General features: G+C 39.5%; 1 protein-coding gene across 1 annotated transcript; it reads left to right on the forward strand.

The window, feature by feature from the left end:
* The first annotated feature begins 11,651 nt into the window (after positions 1-11,651).
* LOC148033267 (uncharacterized) lies at positions 11,652-13,717 on the forward strand. The gene has a single exon (XM_087681155.1). It carries the CDS (start codon positions 11,976-11,978, stop codon positions 13,566-13,568), a length of 1,593 nt encoding a protein of 530 aa, XP_087537281.1. The 5' UTR covers positions 11,652-11,975; the 3' UTR covers positions 13,569-13,717.
* The last annotated feature ends 6,277 nt before the right edge of the window (positions 13,718-19,994 follow it).

A 19,994-nucleotide genomic window follows, 5' to 3' on the forward strand; every position in this document is an offset into this window, starting at 1 on the left:
ACCTTTCGACAAAAACCCCTCTAACATTGTAGTGATATGGATCCATGTTTATACACCAAGAAGGCTCATGATGGTAGCTTAATGATTTTGATCCTCTATGTGGATGATATGTTGATTATTGTGAGTGCTCATGATGAGCTAGATGCCTTGAAAGGTCAGCTCAAGAAGAGCTTTTATATGAAGAACATGGGATAGGCCTATGATATTCTTGGGATGCACATTACACATGATTGCTCTAAGGAGCTCCTTCACTTATCACAGAATATCTAGAAGGTCCTTGAGCAATTTCATCTATAGGATGTTAAGCCCATTAGTTGTCCTTTAAGGTTAGTTAGGCTGATTGTCTACATTTTGATGAGTAGAAGGCTGAGAGGGCCCAAATTCCGTATGCATCCATAGTGGGCAGTTTGATATATGCCATGATAGCCACTCGTCCTAACATAGCATTTGCAATGGGAGTGTGGCACACTATATGGCTACACTTGTTAGATGGCATTGAGATGCCATCAAAGGTATCACGAGGTACTTAAAGGGCACAGAAGCTATGTGCATCTGTTAATGTAGAAGAATCGCGGGGTATACTGGAGACAATAGGAAGTCCATCTTTGGCTATGTCTTCACCTTTGCTAGAGGTGTTGTCTCTTAGATGTCCATGATGTAGAAATGCATGGCCTTATCTACTTGATGCCAGGAGGCATATTCCACGGTGGATTCCGTGAGGTTTTACGGTGGATTCCGTAAACTTAGATGACCGGGGCTCATACGCAAAGAGGATTCTTTGTGCGAGAAGTTGATGGGGACGCCTGTCCTTTTCGAGCGTTTCATTAATTTAGTGTGTACATGGGTGATTCCATAGCGGGTGATTCCGCAAAATGCATATTAAATTAATAAACGTTTATGAGTTTAGAGTGTGCACTCGTAATAAATTAAGGTTAGGATTTATTTCTAACCAGTTGATTTATTTATGTAGCTGAAGATTGCTAGGTATTCACTTTTGTCGGTTTAATTGTATTATTTTACTAACGATTGTGAATGCTTCAGTTGATGTGTAGAGATAGCAGCAGTGGCGGAGGAAAGCATTGGAGTCTAGTGGGTATTCGATATTTGGACTATATTTTGATAGGCGCCACGCCTATATTTTGTTATGTCTGTAGAGACATCGATTATTTATTATTATTTTGTATGCGCTTATGCGCCAGGATATGTTATTTCTATTTGGACATTGAGATTGGGCGTGCCAGACTCTATGGGCACCGTCCATTAGCTTTATTTTCCTATTTTTGTAGAAAGCAAACTCAAAAGCTAAAAAGCTTGTCATATTTTTGTAATTGGGCTATTATTGAGCATGAAGATTGGAAATATACATAAAATACATGCTTTGTGAAGCGCTCACACAAGGCATGGGGGAGATTGAACCCAATTTGTCTCTTGCCTCTTGTCGTGCATGCTTTTACATGGTTTTTTGTGCAAAAAGGTAGAGTACTTTGTTCTTGGGGACCTTCCGGGATTCACCACGTGAGCTATCTGCGTCCGATCTGCGCACCAGTGGTATCAGAGCGGAGCAGAGATCAAGAGCTTCCAATCGCTACCAATCTCGGGCGAAGGCGGAGCTCCAGGAACAAACGGGCTCTACAGTCAATCTCGTCGCGAACCGTCGATACAGGCAGACTTCTGGCGATCAAGAACCCCTGTTTCCACTGTCAGATCGCGAAGGACTAAGCTCTGCAGGCGGAGGACCACGCAATCATCTCCATCAACAAATCGTTGAAAACCAGTGAGAAAGCTCTTAATCCTCTTCATTAAAAGCTTAATTACAAAGCTTTAAAAGCTTAAAAGAAGCTTAAGCTTCTTCAAAATCACCTCGGCGTCTCAGTAGATGGATCCGCAATTTCCGCGTGAAGAAAAAACGGACCCCCCCCCTCACGAAAAAAAACGGCGGCCTGTTTAGTCCACCATTAAGCTACTAAGCTTAATTACCCAAGTCAAATTAAGCCAAGTTCTGCAAATCACACAGGACAAGGAAGTCCACAAACTCCAGGTCCTGCGCTGTCAAAGTCAAGTTCAGCAAGTCAACGGTAATCAAGTTCTGCAAGTTCTGCAAGTCGGCCTAAGTTCAGCAAGTCAACAACTCTGCAAGTCTGCTAAGTCTGCAACTCTGCAAGTCAGACTAAATCAGAACTGACTAGTGCTTGAAACTCATAGAAGACTTGTTCGTATGCAAAAACTCTGAACTGGAAAGTTGTTCGCAGCAAGCTGTTCTACCTATCTACAAGTTCGTTGAAGTACTTTCAGCAAACGGATACAGAAATATTGCAGAATTTCTGAAAATTGAAGAAGAAATACCCAAGAATACATAGCCTTGTAACCCCAAATTTGAGCTACGCTCATCCCGCTAACTGATTTTGAGTGAGAAAGGTTTGTTGAGTTTTACAGGATGACTACCCCACATATGGATGATCCTATGGCTGAAGACGACCTACCTGAGCCTACCATGGAACAAAAGCTGGATCTAATCATGCTACAATTGGAAGAAGAGCGAAGAGCTAGGCAAGCCTTGCAAGCGCAATTGACAAAGCTACAAGGAGCGTCCACTGATAAAGAAGAAACCCAAGCTGAAGATTTGATTCGCCGTACCATCGACGCCACTCTTGAAGCACAAACCATTCGCAAGGAATCCAAGATAAGTAAACGAAGTTTCAAGTTTCGCACTTTCAATGGCATAAGAGAAGGAAAGACTGTTTTATCATTCATTAGCCAATTTGATGACTATTTCCATGAGGAAACTTATCCCGAAAAAGATAAAATCAAGTGTGTTACTAATCATCTGATAGACAGAGCATCACTTTGGTGGACTGTAGTCCGCAAGAGCATAGAATGTCCTGCTACATGGGAAGATTTCAAGAAGAAGTTCATGCAAAATTTCCTTCCACCGCAATTTCATGAGAAGGCTATCAAGCAATGGGATTTACTTCAACAGCGCGATCGTGAGCCTATTCCACAGTATACAGAGCGTTTTTGGAATGCACTCTTACAGCTATGCATGCTTGAAGACGTACCAGAGACGACACATAAGCGGAAGTATATGTCTGGACTTCTTGGACATTACTACGCTGAAGTGAACATGTTCAAGCCTGCTACCCTTGAAGACGCCATCTCCTTAGCTCACGACACTGAAGATAAGTTACGCGGAAGAGATCGACGACCACAGCAATTCCAAGCAAACGGTAATTATGGATCTAAACAATTCAATTCCAATTTCAGAAGGTTTAATCCAGGTCGTTTCTCATCACCATCTTTCCGCAAGAATTGGCCTAAACCACCTGCATTACCATCCACTGCCAATCCAAATCCTAAGCCTATTCCACAAGCAAATCCAAATATACCCAGACTCCCAGCCATTGCAAATAATGTGACCAAAGCCAAGCCCATCGTATGCTACAAGTGTCACCAGCCAGGGCATCTCGCAGCAAATTGTCATTCAAAGAAACCATCAGCACATATCAACTACCTTGGAGCTATGGACGAAGAAGAGCATGAGGATATGCCGGATTTCACTGAAGAAGAAGATGATCCTACTACTACTTCCGACACTTTACCAGGTATGCCTACTTCACATTCATTGTTGACTATGAAATGTATGGTGCATGGAAAAGAAAGAACTATATTGCATGATGACGGTAGTACCCATGACTTTATTTCAGCAAAATTGGTTAAGGAATTGAAATTGCATACTGTACCTACGCATTATCGCATAAAAGCTGCATTTTTAGGCACTAGGTACAATGGCACACAAGAAGTTCAAGATTTAGAAATTCAAATTGGTCCATATATTGAAAGAAGAAATTTCTTAGTTGTCCCATTACAGTCAAGCGACATTATTCTAGGAATGCCATGGAGACACCAACATAATCCCAATATAGATTATTCTACGCACACAATGAATATTAATTTTCAAGGAAAATCTATTACACTATTTGGTATGCATGCATCTCATATTTTTCCACTGCTTTCGCATACTCAAGCAAAACGTGCACTACGCAAGAATACTAAATCATATCTCATTTGGGTGAATGAATTGCACGCAAAGGAAAATCATATGCACCCTAGGCATAAGGAATTTCTTGCATATTTTAAGGACTGTTTTGCAGAAGACTTACCACCAGGTTTACCTCCATCACGTCCAGAAGACCATAAGATTGATCTAATACCTGGCACACAACCCCCTTGCAAAGCCCCATATAGGCACAATCAAATAGAGCAAAAAGAAATCCAGAGTCAAGTTGAAGAATTACTAAATAGAGGTTTAATTCCACCTAGCAGTTCCCCATTCGGTGCACCTGTGCTCTTAGTCAAGAAAAAGAATAATACTTATCGTATGTGTATTGACTATCGAGCATTAAACAAGATCACTGTAAAGAATATGTATCCTATACCTAGAGTTGATGACCTTATGGACAAACTGCAAGGATCTTTTATATTTAGTAAAATTGACCTTAAGTCTGGATATCATCAGGTGAGGTTAGATAAATCCGACATATTTAAAACTGCATTCAGGACACAGTTTGGCCATTACGAATTCTTAGTCATGCCATTCGGATTAACTAATGCACCTGCTACTTTCAGTAGAATGATGAACCGTATTTTTCTGAAATATCAGTATTGTGTGATTGTTTTCTTTGATGATATTTTGGTGTTCAGTCAAAGTGAAAAAGAGCATTATGAGCATTTATCGTTAGTTTTTCAATTACTGAAAGAAAATCAATTGTTTGCAAATCCTGACAAGAGTGAATTCTTTAAGACAGAAATAGAATATCTAGGTCATATTGTATCAAAAGAAGGAATAAAAGTTGATCCTAAGAAAATTGATGCAATATTGCATTGGCCTGTTCCTAAAAATGTACATGAATTACGCTCATTCCTTGGTCTTGCTAGTTTCTATAGGAAGTTTGTACGTAATTTCTCATTACTTGCTTTACCATTAACAAAACTTCTTAAGAAAGGCATTGTTTATCAATGGACTGAAAATCAGCAGAAATCCTTTGACTTACTTAAACGTGCATTAACCAATGCCCCTGTTCTACAATTGCCTGACTTTAACAGACCATTCTTTCTAGTTGTGACCGATGCTAGCGGATCAGGAATAGGAGCCGTACTAATGCAAGACAACCATCCAATAGCATATTCTCGTTCTAAGCTGAAACCCTCTGAGCTCAAATATTCCACTTATGACAAGGAACTCTTAGCAGTTGTACAAGCATTAAAACAATGGAAGCATTATTTAATGGGTTCAGAATTCATGATAAAGACTGACCAGCAAAGCATTAGACATCTACTTAGCCAACCCCAAATTTCTGACCGTCATATCAAATGGGCTTCATTCATTCAAAGTTTCCATCCTATCATTCAATACCAACCTGGGAAAGAAAATGTAGTTGCTGATGCATTGAGTAGAAGACCTGCAATTCATAATATTTCCATCATATCTTTTGATTCTTTGATTGCTATGAAAGACACATATCACCAGGATATTACTTTTCATTCTGATTGGCAAAAATTAGTTCACAATAATTTCATTCCTGTTGATTCATTGTCATATAATGATGGATTTATGTTATTTGAAAAGAGACTGTGTGTTACTATTCCATTCCGATCTTTTGTTTTGAATGAAATTCATTGTCCCCCATATCAAGGTCATAGAGGTATCATTTCTACATTACGCATGTTAACTGAAGATTTTTATTGGCCGCATATGGATGCAGATGTATCTAATTTCGTTTCTGAATGTTTGATTTGTCAAAGAATAAAGAGACATCATGGTAAACAGTATGGGTTATTAATGCCTTTATATATTCCATCTAAACCTTGGGAACATATATCTATGGATTTCATTACTGGTTTACCAAATACTAAATCTAACCATGACATGATTTGGACAATTGTAGATAGATTTAGTAAGCAAGCATATTTCATTGCATGTAAGAAAACTTTAACAGCATCACAAGCAGCACAGTTATTTTTGAAAACTGTTTTTACTAACCATGGATTGCCAAAAGTGATTATTTCAGATCGTGATTCTAGATTTTGTAATAATTTTTGGATTACACTGTTTGCAAATCTAGGCACAAAGATTGATTTCTCATCTGCATTTCATCCAGAAACAAATGGACAAACAGAAGCCACAAATAGCACCATTCTAGATCTTTTACGTGCATACACTATCTCTAAACCTCAAACATGGGATACTCATTTGCATTTATTACAGTTTGCTTACAATAATACACCGCACACATCTACAAAGAAAGCACCTTTTGAAGTTATTTATGGATATAGATTATCTACACCTGTTGCATCTTTGTCTAATAGAATACAAAGCGCTGATGATATTGCTGTTATGCATAATAGTATTTTTGATGAGGTAAAGGATATGATTGCTAAAGCCCAACAATCATATACCAAACAAGCCAACAAGAAAAGACAAGCCATGAATTTCAAAGTTGATGATTATGTTTGGCTTAGAATAGAAAAGCGTAGACTGCAAAGTGTAGATAGACATCCAATTGTTAAATTAGCTCCTAGATTCTATGGACCATTTAGAATTATTCATAAGATTAATGACAATGCATTCAAGTTAGAATTGCCATCTCATTGGAAAATTCATAATACATTTCATATTAGTTTATTGAGACCATTTAGAGGCCAATTACCTATCCACCCTGTTTATGAAAACCCACCTTTACTAGAAGAAGAGACTGAAATACTTGAACCAGAAGCCATCATAGATACTGACTACATGACCACTAGAACTGGCCGAAGGTATTCTAGATATCTAGTAAAATTTAAGAACCATCCTGTAGAGGAAGCACAATGGATGCACGCTAGAGACTTAAATGCTTTCTCCACTCTGTTAGCTCCACATTGAGCTAATAGCAATTGAGGTCAATTGCTATCCCACCCCGGGGGTATGATGCCAGGAGGCATATTCCACGGTGGATTCCGTGAGGTTTTACGGTGGATTCCGTAAACTTAGATGACCGGGGCTCATACGCAAAGGGGATTCTTTGTGCGAGAAGTTGATGGGGACGCCTGTCCTTTTTGGGCGTTTCATTAATTTAGTGTGTACATGGGTGATTCCATAGCGGGTGATTCCGCAAAATGCATATTAAATTAATAAACGTTTATGAGTTTAGAGTGCGCACTCGTAATAAATTAAGGTTAGGATTTATTTCTAACCAGTTGATTTATTTATGTAGCTGAAGACTGCTAGGTATTCACTTTTGTCGGTTTAATTGTATTATTTTACTAACGATTGTGAATGCTTCAGTTGATGTGTAGAGATAGCAGCAGTGGCGGAGGAAAGCATTGGAGTCTAGCGGGTATTCGATATTTGGACTATATTTTGATAGGCGCCACGCCTATATTTTGTTATGTCTGTAGAGACATCGATTATTTATTATTATTTTGTATGCGCTTATGCGCCATGATATGTTATTTCTATTTGGACATTGAGATTGGGCGTGCCAGACTCTATGGGCACCGTCCATTAGCTTTATTTTCCTATTTTTGTAGAAAGCAAACTCAAAAGCTAAAAAGCTTGTCATATTTTTGTAATTGGGCTATTATTGAGCATGAAGATTGGAAATATACATAAAATACATGCTTTGTGAAGCGCTCACACAAGGCATGGGGGAGATTGAACCCAATTTGTCTCTTGCCTCTTGTCGTGCATGCTTTTACATGGTTTTTTGTGCAAAAAGGTAGAGTACTTTGTTCTTGGGGACCTTCCGGGATTCACCACGTGAGCTATCTGCGTCCGATCTGCGCACCACTACTACAAAGGCAGAGTATGTTGTAGCCCCATTGAGGCTTGCAAGGAGGCTCTCTGGTTAGGCCTTTATGTCTAGTGGCAAACCTTGGCATTATTGATGTGGTTCCTACATTACATTCGAATTCTATGAGTGCTATTCAATTGGCCAAGAATTCGATATTCCATGTGAAGACAAAGCACATTGAAGTGCATTACCACTTTATTAGAGAGGTCATTAAGGACAAGTCCATTGAGCTTGATCTCAACTGACCATAATCCCACATATTTGCTCACTAAAAGTCTCTCAGCGGAGCATTTTGCCTTCCTTAGGAAGTTGATGAGCATTGGATGAGATGACGTCTTTCCTAATTTTGTTGTACTTATGTACATTTGTAGTTTGTCACTTTGTCCTTATTCTCTCCTCACTAGGGGCACATTCGTGTTTAAGTGGGAGGTTGTTGAGGGTAAAGGCGCATGTGCCTAGCTGCCTATGTATTAGTTGCATTGACAGTACTCACACACCTGTACATTGCAGGTAGTGGGTGCTTATCATTGTCACTTCATTCTTTATTCTTTCAGTGACATTTGAATAAAGGAAAGGCCAGTCACAAATTGTGATTGTTGGAGTTTCCACATTTTTTTTTTTTGTGTGTGTGTGTGTGTCTCTCTCTTGCTCCTTCCACCATAGCTCTTGCTTCCGCTCCATGCTTCCACTTCTTCAGGGCTGACTCCCTTCATGAATTTTTGTTGTAAGTTTGTCTTTGAACCAATTGAAACGATGATTTTGGGTGACACTTATGCTAAGAAGACAGCCTAAGTATCTAATAATCTCCTCTTTTTTCACAATCTTAACTTGATAGTTGGACAACCAAGGGTGTTTATCCTCCTTGCCTAGGTACACGATTTTAGTATTCTTGTGGCTTAAAAGTGACCCAAACAAGTTAGAGAATAGTAGAAACTATTTTAATAGGGTATCCACCTCCTTAGGCTCAACCAAGCTTGAGTTATCGTTTGTAAAAACTGGGTGGCCATCTTCTCTCCATTTGGGAGTGTGAGCCCACGTAGGACACCTCTCTACGCAAGCCAACCAATCCTTTTGAGAAGGGGATCTGTTATAATCGCAAATAGGAGGGGGGCCAAAAGGCACGCCTACCTCACCGATCGTTTCAAGTCAAAGGCCTTTGAGATGACCCCATTAACCTACACATAGGTTGAGGCATTAATAAAAGGTATGCTGACCATCTTCTCTCCACTTGGGAGTGTGAGCCCATGTAGGACACCTCTCTACACAAGCCAACCAATTCTTCTGAGAAGGGGATCTATTATAATCACAAATAGGAGGGGGGCCAAAAGGCACACCTGCCTCACCGACCATTTCAAGCCAAAGGCCTGTGAGATGACCCCATTAACCTACATATAGGTTGAGGCATTAATAAAAGGTATGCTTACCATGTTGATGAGCCTATGGTCAAAACTAGTAGCCCTAAGTGTAAGCAATATGAAATCCCATCCAACCCCATCATATGCCTTATCAAAATCAAGATTGACTAGTAGTGTGCATTGACTGCGGCAATCCATTGCTATCACTAGATTAAGGACTGCATCATGAATCCTTGTCCATGGATGAATCCATACTCTCTACTATGTAGTAGTTTTGGAAGCGCATACTTGGTCCTCTTGGCAATGACTTTTGTCATGATTTTTTAGGACACTATTAGCAGTCATCAATGGTCTGCATTGTGAGATTTGGAGTTTTAGGGTAGACTTAGAAATGAGCTTAACGAGACCTTGATTGATATATCATGTGGAACATTTTGGTGCTGGAAGTAGTGGTTGATGAAGCTAACATAATCACGCCAACATGTCTCCCAAATGGCTTTGTAAAGTTTTTGATGAAGGTCATCTATTCTAGGGGATTTACCATCCTTCATCCCCCTTAATGTTTCCTCTAGCTTGTCTATACTAACAAGCTTATAAATCTACATCATCCCTCTGACATCAATGTCAGGTGCATAACTTGTAAAGAATCTCTAAACCTTGAGCTTGTAGTCATCCACTGAAGGGGGCTAGGTGCCCACAATCCTTGCCATTTGTTGGTGAAAAGCATTTAGGATATCCTCAATTGCAGAATGCCACATTCCTTCACCATCCACTATGTAGGGAATTAATTCCCTCTTACACTAGAGATTTGAACAAGAAGGTTATGGGAGCATCCCCCTCAACTTCCCATCTCACTTTTAATTAAAACTTGGCAGCTTGTACTTGGCGTGCTTCCTACTCATGGATAAAGGCTTTTGTAGTCTTGCATCAAAACAAAAGGGCGAGGGTCATTAGACATTGCAACAAGGGTTTGCAATAGGTTTTTTCTAACCCAGGTGACATTGTGCATGGCCATCCTTCTCTGATGGGCAAGGGCTTTGCCATGCCTTTTGGCAAGCTCAATTATGGCTTCATTGCACCTTAGCCATGTAGTAGCATGATCAGCCTGGGCCATCACCCTTGACCACCTGTGCTTCTTGCCACACCACCTTGAATGTTGCTAGGCATTGGGGATCTTCAAGGAAGGACACATTTAGTTTGAAGGGTGGGGGACCTGTGAGTTCTCTTGGCTTTAATCATTCAAAACGTCAATTGGATGGGCAAGTGATATGAACCTACAACATCACTTAGTGTGGCAAAACAATAGTCAGATGATGGTCACCATGCACTATTATTCACATAGAATCTGTCTAGCCTTGACTGCCCTCCATGTTGATCCCATGCTGATGGTTGTGCCAAGTGAATACTTTATTTTCTTTTTGGTCAACTACATTAGCCATGTCTTCCAAGCCATGTAGTATGGCCAATTGCCCCCATCGATCCCTTTCCTCTTTGATCATGCTACCTAGGCCATGTGATCTATCCTCGGCATGATTGGTCATGTTACAATCACCAAGTAATAGAGTCAACTTCTCTTCCGATTTAGTTCGTAGTTTTTCCCACTGTTTAGCTCTCCTTGCATACACCTTGGTGGCATAGATTGAAACTAGGATCACTTCCTTACCTTTGATAGTTATTTGCACTACTAGAATGTCCTCCTTTACCTTTGACCATAAGAGCTATGGGGAGAGGTCATCCCTAGTGACAAACATCGAGCCCCCTTTACCTTTGATGCAACCCTGGGCAATCAAGGTGTATCCCTTTAGCATCTCTCTCTTTGCCTCTCCCTCTCCAATCTTAATTTCTTGTAGTGTTCTAATATCCAACGTTCTCTTCCTGATCAACAAGTAAACCACTTCTTTCCTTTTACGAGGGCACAAACCTCACATCCCATGAAACCACTCTTACCTTGCCTGTGGTTTCTATCAAGCCCAAGAAACAACATGAAAAATGGAGCACTCCCAAGAATAGGGTTTCTATCAAGCAGTTGGCTTGTTGACCCTTGGTTGATTGCAATTACTATGCTACGAATTTGCACAAGGAATAGGCATAGCCTTGCAAGTGTGGAATAAGATTTCATTGACAGTGATGAATAGGCATAGCCTTGCGAGCTTCACAAGCTTACAAATGGTACAACACATGGTTAGCAAGTTGTCCTTGAGCACCTTAATCTTAACTAAACTATTAAACAAAATGATCTAAAGAAATAGACAAGCATTTAGTCCTAATACATATACACACAAGAGATCTTACCATCCTACCACCTCCTCCCATTCCCGATCTCTATCCAGTGGCCGAGCACCTTTTAGTGATAGGATTTGCACATTGCCCTAGGTGTCGAGTCCTTCCCTTGGGAGGGGGCCATGGCAAAGTTCAACAACCTTTAGTGTTATGCTACTTGAGATTATAATAAGAGAACCCAATTGCATGAACCACAGAAGACCTTTATGAATTGGGGGAAGTTAAGAGGTCAGGGAACGCCACGTTGTCTGAGGAGAGGGGCCAAGATGGTGGAGAGAGAGAGAGAGAGAGAGAGAGAGAATGGCAGAAGCAGGGTTTCAAGGCCAGGGCTATCCGTTCCATTTGCTTATGCAGATCAACCACGTAAGTTCTCTCATACATGTGTGTATGTGTCATTCTAGGTCGGCGATCTGCGGCTAGAGGAGTCTCTCTCTCTCTCTCTCTCTCTCTGTGCTGTAGCAGATCTGACTAACATTGAATCGTCCATGTGAGAATCGGTCTTTCTTGGAGAATGTCCGGTGCCATAGACACAGTTGCAGGGCCTGAAGTGGACATGGCTGAACAGGAAGCTGCTGCATCTGCCGCCGCCAGGCAGGTGGGTGGCCTCGATCTGAACCTGGAGCCTCCTTCTGGCCCTGGTGAAGGCCTTGCCTTGGGGCTTGGGCTTGGCGTTCAGGATCCCGACGGATCTGTGCCGGTGTCCCGTCAGAGCTGGCCAAGGTTCGAGCCAGGTATGGCTGGCCTGCTGTCGGTGAATGTACAGGAAGATGAGGCTGCACATCGGACTGCAGTCAGCGAGGGTTTGCCGCCTAGGCGTGTTCCGGCCCAGAGAATTGTGCTTGTGGAGGCTGGTCATGCGAGATCTAGTGAGACTGGCCTTGAGCGCATGCGGTGCAGGCTTCTAAGGCAGCGGCTGCATCGAAGGCTTGCTACTCTTTTAAATCGAGCGGAGGCCCCAGCATCTACCAGCAGTACTTCTGCCACATTGGCTAGTGCGGCCGCAGTCAGTGGTGGTGCATCTGCATCATCTATCAGCAGCAACCCCCTTGTGGCTCCAGAAGAGGCTCATAGGTCATTAGTTGCTCCTACATCACTTACCGTTGATGCAGATTTGTGTACAGAGGCCACCTTTGTTGAGTCCACACCTGCCAAATGTGTCAAGGAGAGTGCTAAGGAGTCTGAAAAGCACAGTATTAAGGAGGACCATGCAGGATCTCATTTTGAGTGTAACATTTGTTTGGAAATGGCAACAGAGCCAGTTGTTAGTTGTTGTGGTCATCTTTTCTGTTGGCCATGTCTCTATCAGTGGCTTCATGTACACTCTCTGCAAAAGGAGTGTCCTGTTTGCAAGGGTTCTCTCTCTGACAGCAGTGTTACACCCATATATGGCAGAGGGAATGTTTATGATTGTGAAAGTTTGAGTAACAGCATCCCGCCACGCCCCAAGGCTCATCGATTGAACAGCCAGAGGGAGCAAGCCATGCTGGATGTACCTGCTTCGAATTTCATCATTGCATCTGCGGCCAGCAGAATTGAAGTGGCAACACAAAGAAATGATAGAGATGACTTACATGCAATGCAACGAAGAGTTGCTCAAACTCTCCAGCATGAAAGATTAATGTTTCATCAGCGAACGCTGCTGCTACGGCAGAGACTTTTGGGCAGGCGGGCACACCTGCAATCTCATGAAGCCTCTTCTGGATCAATTCTAGGCTTAGATAATCCAGGTCTTGACCAAAGGACTCGACAGAATCTTGACACTGCTACTGACAGTTTGGCCATTGCTCGAGCTAGCCTTCATAGCCTGGATGCAAACATGCAGGGATTGTTTGAAGTTGTGAACTTGTTACCAAGGCGAATCAATGCTTCTAATTCCACAGGCAGTGGGTCTGTAGAACATGCTTCTTCTAATGAGCAGGTTTTATCTCCTGCAGCTCAGGCAGGTACTCAGGAAGACTCAAGTAACGAGGAACAACAACAAGATGTTGCAGATCCACCTCCGATGGCAGGAGGCGATTGGCATAGATCCTCGAGGGGAGCGTCTGGATCAGGCGGGGTTGAACCTGGTCACATGCATACTCGGAAGAGGCGACGTCTCAACTAGCATATAGCAGGATGTACTTTCACCTGTGGTGATTGCTTCACATTCATGATGATTTTGGTAACTACCCATGTTCATCTTAATGTGCTTTCTAGATAGCTTGAACAGCTGTATAAATCTCCTTTTAGAAAATGTGCTACTTTTTAGTTTTCTGCAGTTCTGGAAACAAACATAAGTCAACTTTAAGAGACTATTAGTGGAAGCAAAATGCAAGAGTTAAGAGAGGCAGAAACTAAGGCGATGTTCATGATGGTTCACTCATACTGGGACACCTGCCCAGAGGAGAGGGATTTTTTATTTTCGTCGCATATTCCCACGTGGAAAGGGCAAGTGCTTACTGCTCCATATAGTGAGAGGTCATAGCCCCCTCTATGTTCTGTCACAATATTGAACCCCATCCACATTAAGGGTGCTTAGAAGTAGCAGGTTTTAGTGCACTCTCTAGTTGGTGTATGTGTAATCTATGTTAACACACAGGTTCAGCTGCTGTGGAAAGAGGGAACTCAAAGAACTTCAGAGTCTCATACACAGTTTCTGCTTGGGTGCTGGATTGACAATAGTTCTTCCTTGGATCCGGGGCAGTTAGTTAACATTCACTTTCAGCGGTGTGGAAAGGAGGAACTCTAAAATGGATAAACAGTGTCTCAGATTTCCCTTGATGCAGGGCAGTCAGTTAATAATGCAGCTGACCATAAGAGTATGGACAAAGGAGTAATGACAAGTACCTGATCACTCTTCTGAACACTAATCAGGCTGCATGCTTCACTCTTTATCTCTTATTTGTTGACCTTTGGATCGGACTCATGCTTTTCGTTCTAAACGGTGCATGCATCTTCTATATATGCCTTTTGGTCAGTTGCTTATTTCCTTCTTGAGAGAAAGATGCACATGTGCTTTTGCATTGATGTTTCCATTTTCGAGAATCGGTTGTGCATTGTTCACTTGAACGGTTCTTTGCGTCTATTCTTCACATTCTCAATGTATGATTCTCTGGCTTGTTATTCAGTATCAAAATCACTTTCTTGAGGAAAACAAAGTGTGTTACCTTACCAATTTTCGAGAAACCATTTTCATGCCATCATTATGAGTAACTTTTGCCATAAATTTTTTGGGTTTTTTAATTTCCACAAAGAAACATTGTGCTTTTCAATGCTGAAGCTTTTACGAAAATGTGGACACAAGATAGCCCTTGGAAATGAACAAGCAAGGGTTGAAGTGAGCTCTATTGGGACGATCAAATTTAAGGTTACCTTGCTCTATTTGGAACAGCTTCTCAGCCTTTGATTCCACCATCAAAACACTATTGGTAGTATACACATTTTTTGCAAGAACAAGATTGAATTTGGGATCAAAGTAACAATGGTAAGACCTTTATGGTGTATGTGAACTTTTTATGTAATCAGGTAGTCGATGATGAGGCAAGATGAATGTTAAAATATGCAAAATTAGCCAAAAACCATTAACTCAAGTGGTAGTGAGATAGTGTGTTAAAACCCGCGGTCACATGTTTCACGCTTAGGCAATGTGAAGGCACCTTGTATAATGTGGAAAGTGATTTTAGCTCCACTTGGTCGGTTGCCAATATGGTTGTAATGGGACAACTTGTTGAGTTGATGGCCAAGGGCTTGCGTATCCCCCTTGATTACTAGTATTGATGAAAGCCTTGATAATTAATCAATACAAAGCCATTTCGTGTGTGATTTGTGCAAAATTTAATTACAAGAATGATTTAGGAATTGGATCATTGTGACATTTACTTCCTTTGAGAGTGCTTTATCTTTTTATGTGCATCAGGGAATTTTAGGCATGTTGTGACATGCAAGGATTGACCATATGGTGCGGGTTGGCCAATGATAGGGCCATCTCGCCATCTCACTCACCTTGTAATAAGCCTATGAGCTTGGGGGTAATCTTTGTGAAGACCTAATGACAAATGCATTGTATTACTCTAAGTGGAGGAAATGATGGACACATGCATGATTAGAGTACCATTTGATTATTGCTTGGATTAGACTCAACAATATTATAGGCTATGAAAGTACATTTCTTTGGCCCCATTTAACACTATATAACCATTGAGTTCAAGATCCAGGTTCAAAAACTTTGATATCCAAATTGCACAATGCGTAGAAAATAATTTATTAAATGAAAACATACTAAATTTTAGTACAATCCACAAATAACAAGAAGAAATACCTATAGCTATACAAAATGTCCAATACATCAAAAGACTATCATGATGAGATAATTAAGGATGTCCAATATGATTTACCTAGAATATGTTTGGACATGTAAGTATTGCATGAAGCCAAAGCAACCATGAACGATTGGGTTTCAAAACATACAAACTGAACTTTATACTTCCATAAACCTTGTAGTGACTCAAAGAAGCGACTTAAGCAAGACTGAACTTTATACTTCCATAAACCTTGTAGTGACTCAAAGAAGTGACTTAAGCAAGTGGTTAGTGGAGGCACCCCACTTGCAAATTTAAGCCTCCTCAACATCATATAGTTGAAGCATATGTGCAGCAATACTTGAAATAAAAGGGGACAAACTATCTATATTAGTTAGACACATGAAGTACTTGTTCATTAATTAAAGAGCACTTGAAATGTGAAAACTAAAAATTAAAGATGCACCATAAATATCATTTTATTTGGAAATAAGAGGCACGTATATACTTATGAGAGGTAGCCATTATAAAGTTTGATGCACAAGGCAAGACAACTTTTTTCTCTTGGTTGTAAATAGTTACATAAAAGTGAAATGAAGTATGGAGTTTGAAGACATAAGCCTCAAATTTTGTGTTAAATGAATTGCAATTTAAAGATGACAAAATAATGAATTTTCGTTCACATCTCCCCACCAAAACAAGGATAAAAGATATTATTGCTCTACTTAAGGATCACCACAAAGTAATTTCATCTCTCATTTCGTAACTTTTACTCCTATTGAACATCACATTAATACATTAAACCATAGAATAATTAAGATGGCATAATGTAGTTGATCATTGAAAGAAAAATGAAATAATCAAACTAGTCTTAAAAAGATGTCAAATTGAGTTATCAAAAAGCCCCAAGGCAATCAAGCCAAGCTCAGTTAAAGAGAATTCAAGTGAAGATTGTTTTTATGTGGATTATCATCCATTAACCAAAATAAGTCAACATGATGCGTAGAATAGATGCTTTAATAGATGAGACAAGACAATCCAAATATTTTACACCTCTAGATTTAGCTTTTGCTTATTGGCAAATTCCAAAATGTAAATAATATAAAAAAATATAGATTTTTGCATATTAGGACTTTATGTATTGATATTTGGATTAGTAGCTTAGAATATCATCGGTCCACTAAACGAAACAATAAAAGGGAATAAATACATTAAAGTAGAACATAATATTTGATGACATGGAGTGAAGTGAAAACATTTCGATGCAACAATCAACTCAATTAAAAAATGTTTATTAGAAAATGTGATAGTTCTACACTCTTGCCCAAAAATTATATTATCAGATTAGTGACTAATTTCAAATCAAAACTAATCAAAATATTATGTAAATGCCTAACAATAAAATAGACTTTCACATCACCATATCATCCACACACAACTCAATTAACATAACATCTAAATAAAATAATTAAGTAAATGATTTCCATGTATATACATCCTTTGCAGCAAAATTGGCATGAGACCCTCCCTTATGTAACTCATCCATATAGATGCTCAATATAGGCCTTGACCAAATTAAGCCCCTTTAGGGCACTTCAAAGATAAGGCCTAACTTTTCCTCTAGGAATCTTGATATTATAGATACCTACAAAATAGAAAGATATGATAGACTAGTACTTACAATTAAAACAAAAGCAACTAGCATTGAACAACAATTTGTAAAGACTTAGTTATAGCTTAGGCTTGACAAAAACGGTGTTACAATGATATGAGGATGCAGAAAGAGTATGAAGTTGAACATAAAGTATTAATTTATTACTTGAATAAAAATAGAAATGAATCACCACTACATAAATGGATTGGTTCCTACATTCACTAACAAAATAAGAAAAACCACCTATGAAGCAAAAAGAGTATGCAAGAACAAAAAAAAACCACACATGTAATATGAATAACACAATTCCTCCAAAATGCTAATGATAAGAAAATTACGGAAGAAATAAGAGATTTAAGCATGAACTTCAAAGCAAAGCAAAGAACAAGAAGAGGACACTACTTACAAATTTAATACCATGTGGGCTCAAGGTGTGACATGCAAGGGTCGCCCACATGGGTGGGCTACCTTGTGATTTGGCCACCTCACACTCACTTTATAACGAACCTACGAGCGATTGGGTGATCTCCAAGAACACTGAACAAAAAAATTAGCGTATTCTTTAAAGACATGAAATGATGGATACAAATGCCATTTGAAGAACTATTCACCCCATTCATTCTCTTTGTGTCTTGGAATTTGACAATACCTTGAGATTGTATTATTGTAAACCTTTTTGTATGCATTAAGAGACCCTCCCAAAGTTGAGTTTGATATGTCACTTCTATAAAAGTTCAATGCAATACAATGTTCATGTGAATCATGATAAGTCTCTTGTATATTTATCGTTTGATTAGATATGTTATAATATTTTTCGAGTGTGAAAGAGCAATAGGTAGTGGAACAATAAAGAGAGAGTAGAAATAAACTAAAATTGAGAACACTCAAGTACATGGGTGTAAGATTCATTATGAGAATCACAATAATGTCACTTCTACGTTTATATAACCTCCCATTTAAGAGATAAAATGCTAGGTTGGGGTGGCAAGATGATGTAGCTCTAATTTAGGGAAAGTTGTACTTCAAAACTGTATCATGTAACATATTATTGGAAGGGCCTTGGTGATGAGAGGATTCCAACACACCACATTTGGAGTTATATGCTCAACTTATGGCCTTGTGATAAAAAAATGACCTTAAAAGTTTCTGAATGGAAGCGTCAGTCTCATTTGTCCTTATGGAATATTCCGTAGAATCCCAAAGAGCTTAAAAGGCCCAAAAGTGAGTCCAAAATTTTCCTAATGTTAGGCTGACAACAAAGAATAAAGAGATGTGCATATAATAGGCATTGGCTTGCTTGTGAATTTATTAATAACCACTTCCAATACCTTCTCTCAAGATTGGTATGCAAAAAAGAAATGAATACCCAAAGGACACACCATGGATACTCTAGTGTGATTACATAGCTCGATGATTGCAACCAAAAGTAGATGCTATTGGGATTTCTCTTTGAAGTCAAAGTAGTCAATCTAGTGCTTGTTGCACACATGTAGTCACAAAAGCTTCATGGAAATCATTTCATGGTATATATATTTCTCCATGGAGCATCAATGTATACATGAAGTCCCTTATATGTCTCATCATGAATCTTGGTGATGAGCACATTGTTGCAAGATTTTCGCTTGAGAATAACCTTAAACCCCAACATTTTAGTCCATGAACGATCCTTGTATAGTAGGTCCAAACCCCATGCCAAAATATATGAGTGATAGGTTCAATCCACTAGAAATATAGGAAGAGCATACACATGGCCTCCCTTTGGCTTCATTGTTGCTCATCTTTGTCTAAGAGCATGTTTTTTTTTTTTTTTGGGCAAGGGACGAGGGGGGGGAATATAAAGATCACAAAGTGCAATTAATATAATCTAACCAAATAATAGACCCATTCTATATATTAGAAATAACTATTTGTCTCCTTTTGAAAATGAAGCAATACAATGATGGCTTTGTCCACCTATGTGCTTTTGTAATGAAGCTTAGATGACTTAGATAGACTTGGTGAATAACTTAAAAATTTACTATATGATCTTTGATTGGATAAATGAATGATATGGTTTTCAACAGGTTATCTTTTTATAGTACTGAGGATAGTCAGTAATGATCATCATATCATTTTATTAACCAGTTGGATGCAAAATATTTACAAAAATGTGTTCTTTGTTGTTGAGTTGAAGATGCTATAGACCATGCACTAGTGGGAACCTTGGCCAATTCGATATAGTGTGACTCAAGTTGCTACTAGCTTAACAACACTATCTAACCATACGCTAGACCTATGTATGTCACCTTTTTTACCTACCTCATTTCACATGGACGTTCGGACCTAATCAATATCCAAGCTCCCAACTGTAAGGTAACCTCCCTTTGAAACCTTAAACGGGTCCTTGACTAGTTCAATAAACTTGTAGTTCGAGGAGTAACATCATCTAGTCCCATTTTTGAAGTGACAAACTTACAATAGTGTGAGCGCTCTATTTTTACTTTCTAGGGAAACATTGAAAAGTCATCTTAACAATAGTTTAAAACCCATCTAAGATAGTCATTATGTACCCAAGAGTAGCTAACACTGCACTTTGTTTGTAGAGTAGGGAAATTTCTTC

This window comes from Lygodium microphyllum, chromosome 7, assembly GCF_053477565.2.
Source record: "Lygodium microphyllum isolate KBCC chromosome 7, Lygodium_microphyllum_v1.1.10, whole genome shotgun sequence".
Classification (NCBI taxonomy): domain Eukaryota; kingdom Viridiplantae; phylum Streptophyta; class Polypodiopsida; order Schizaeales; family Lygodiaceae; genus Lygodium; species Lygodium microphyllum.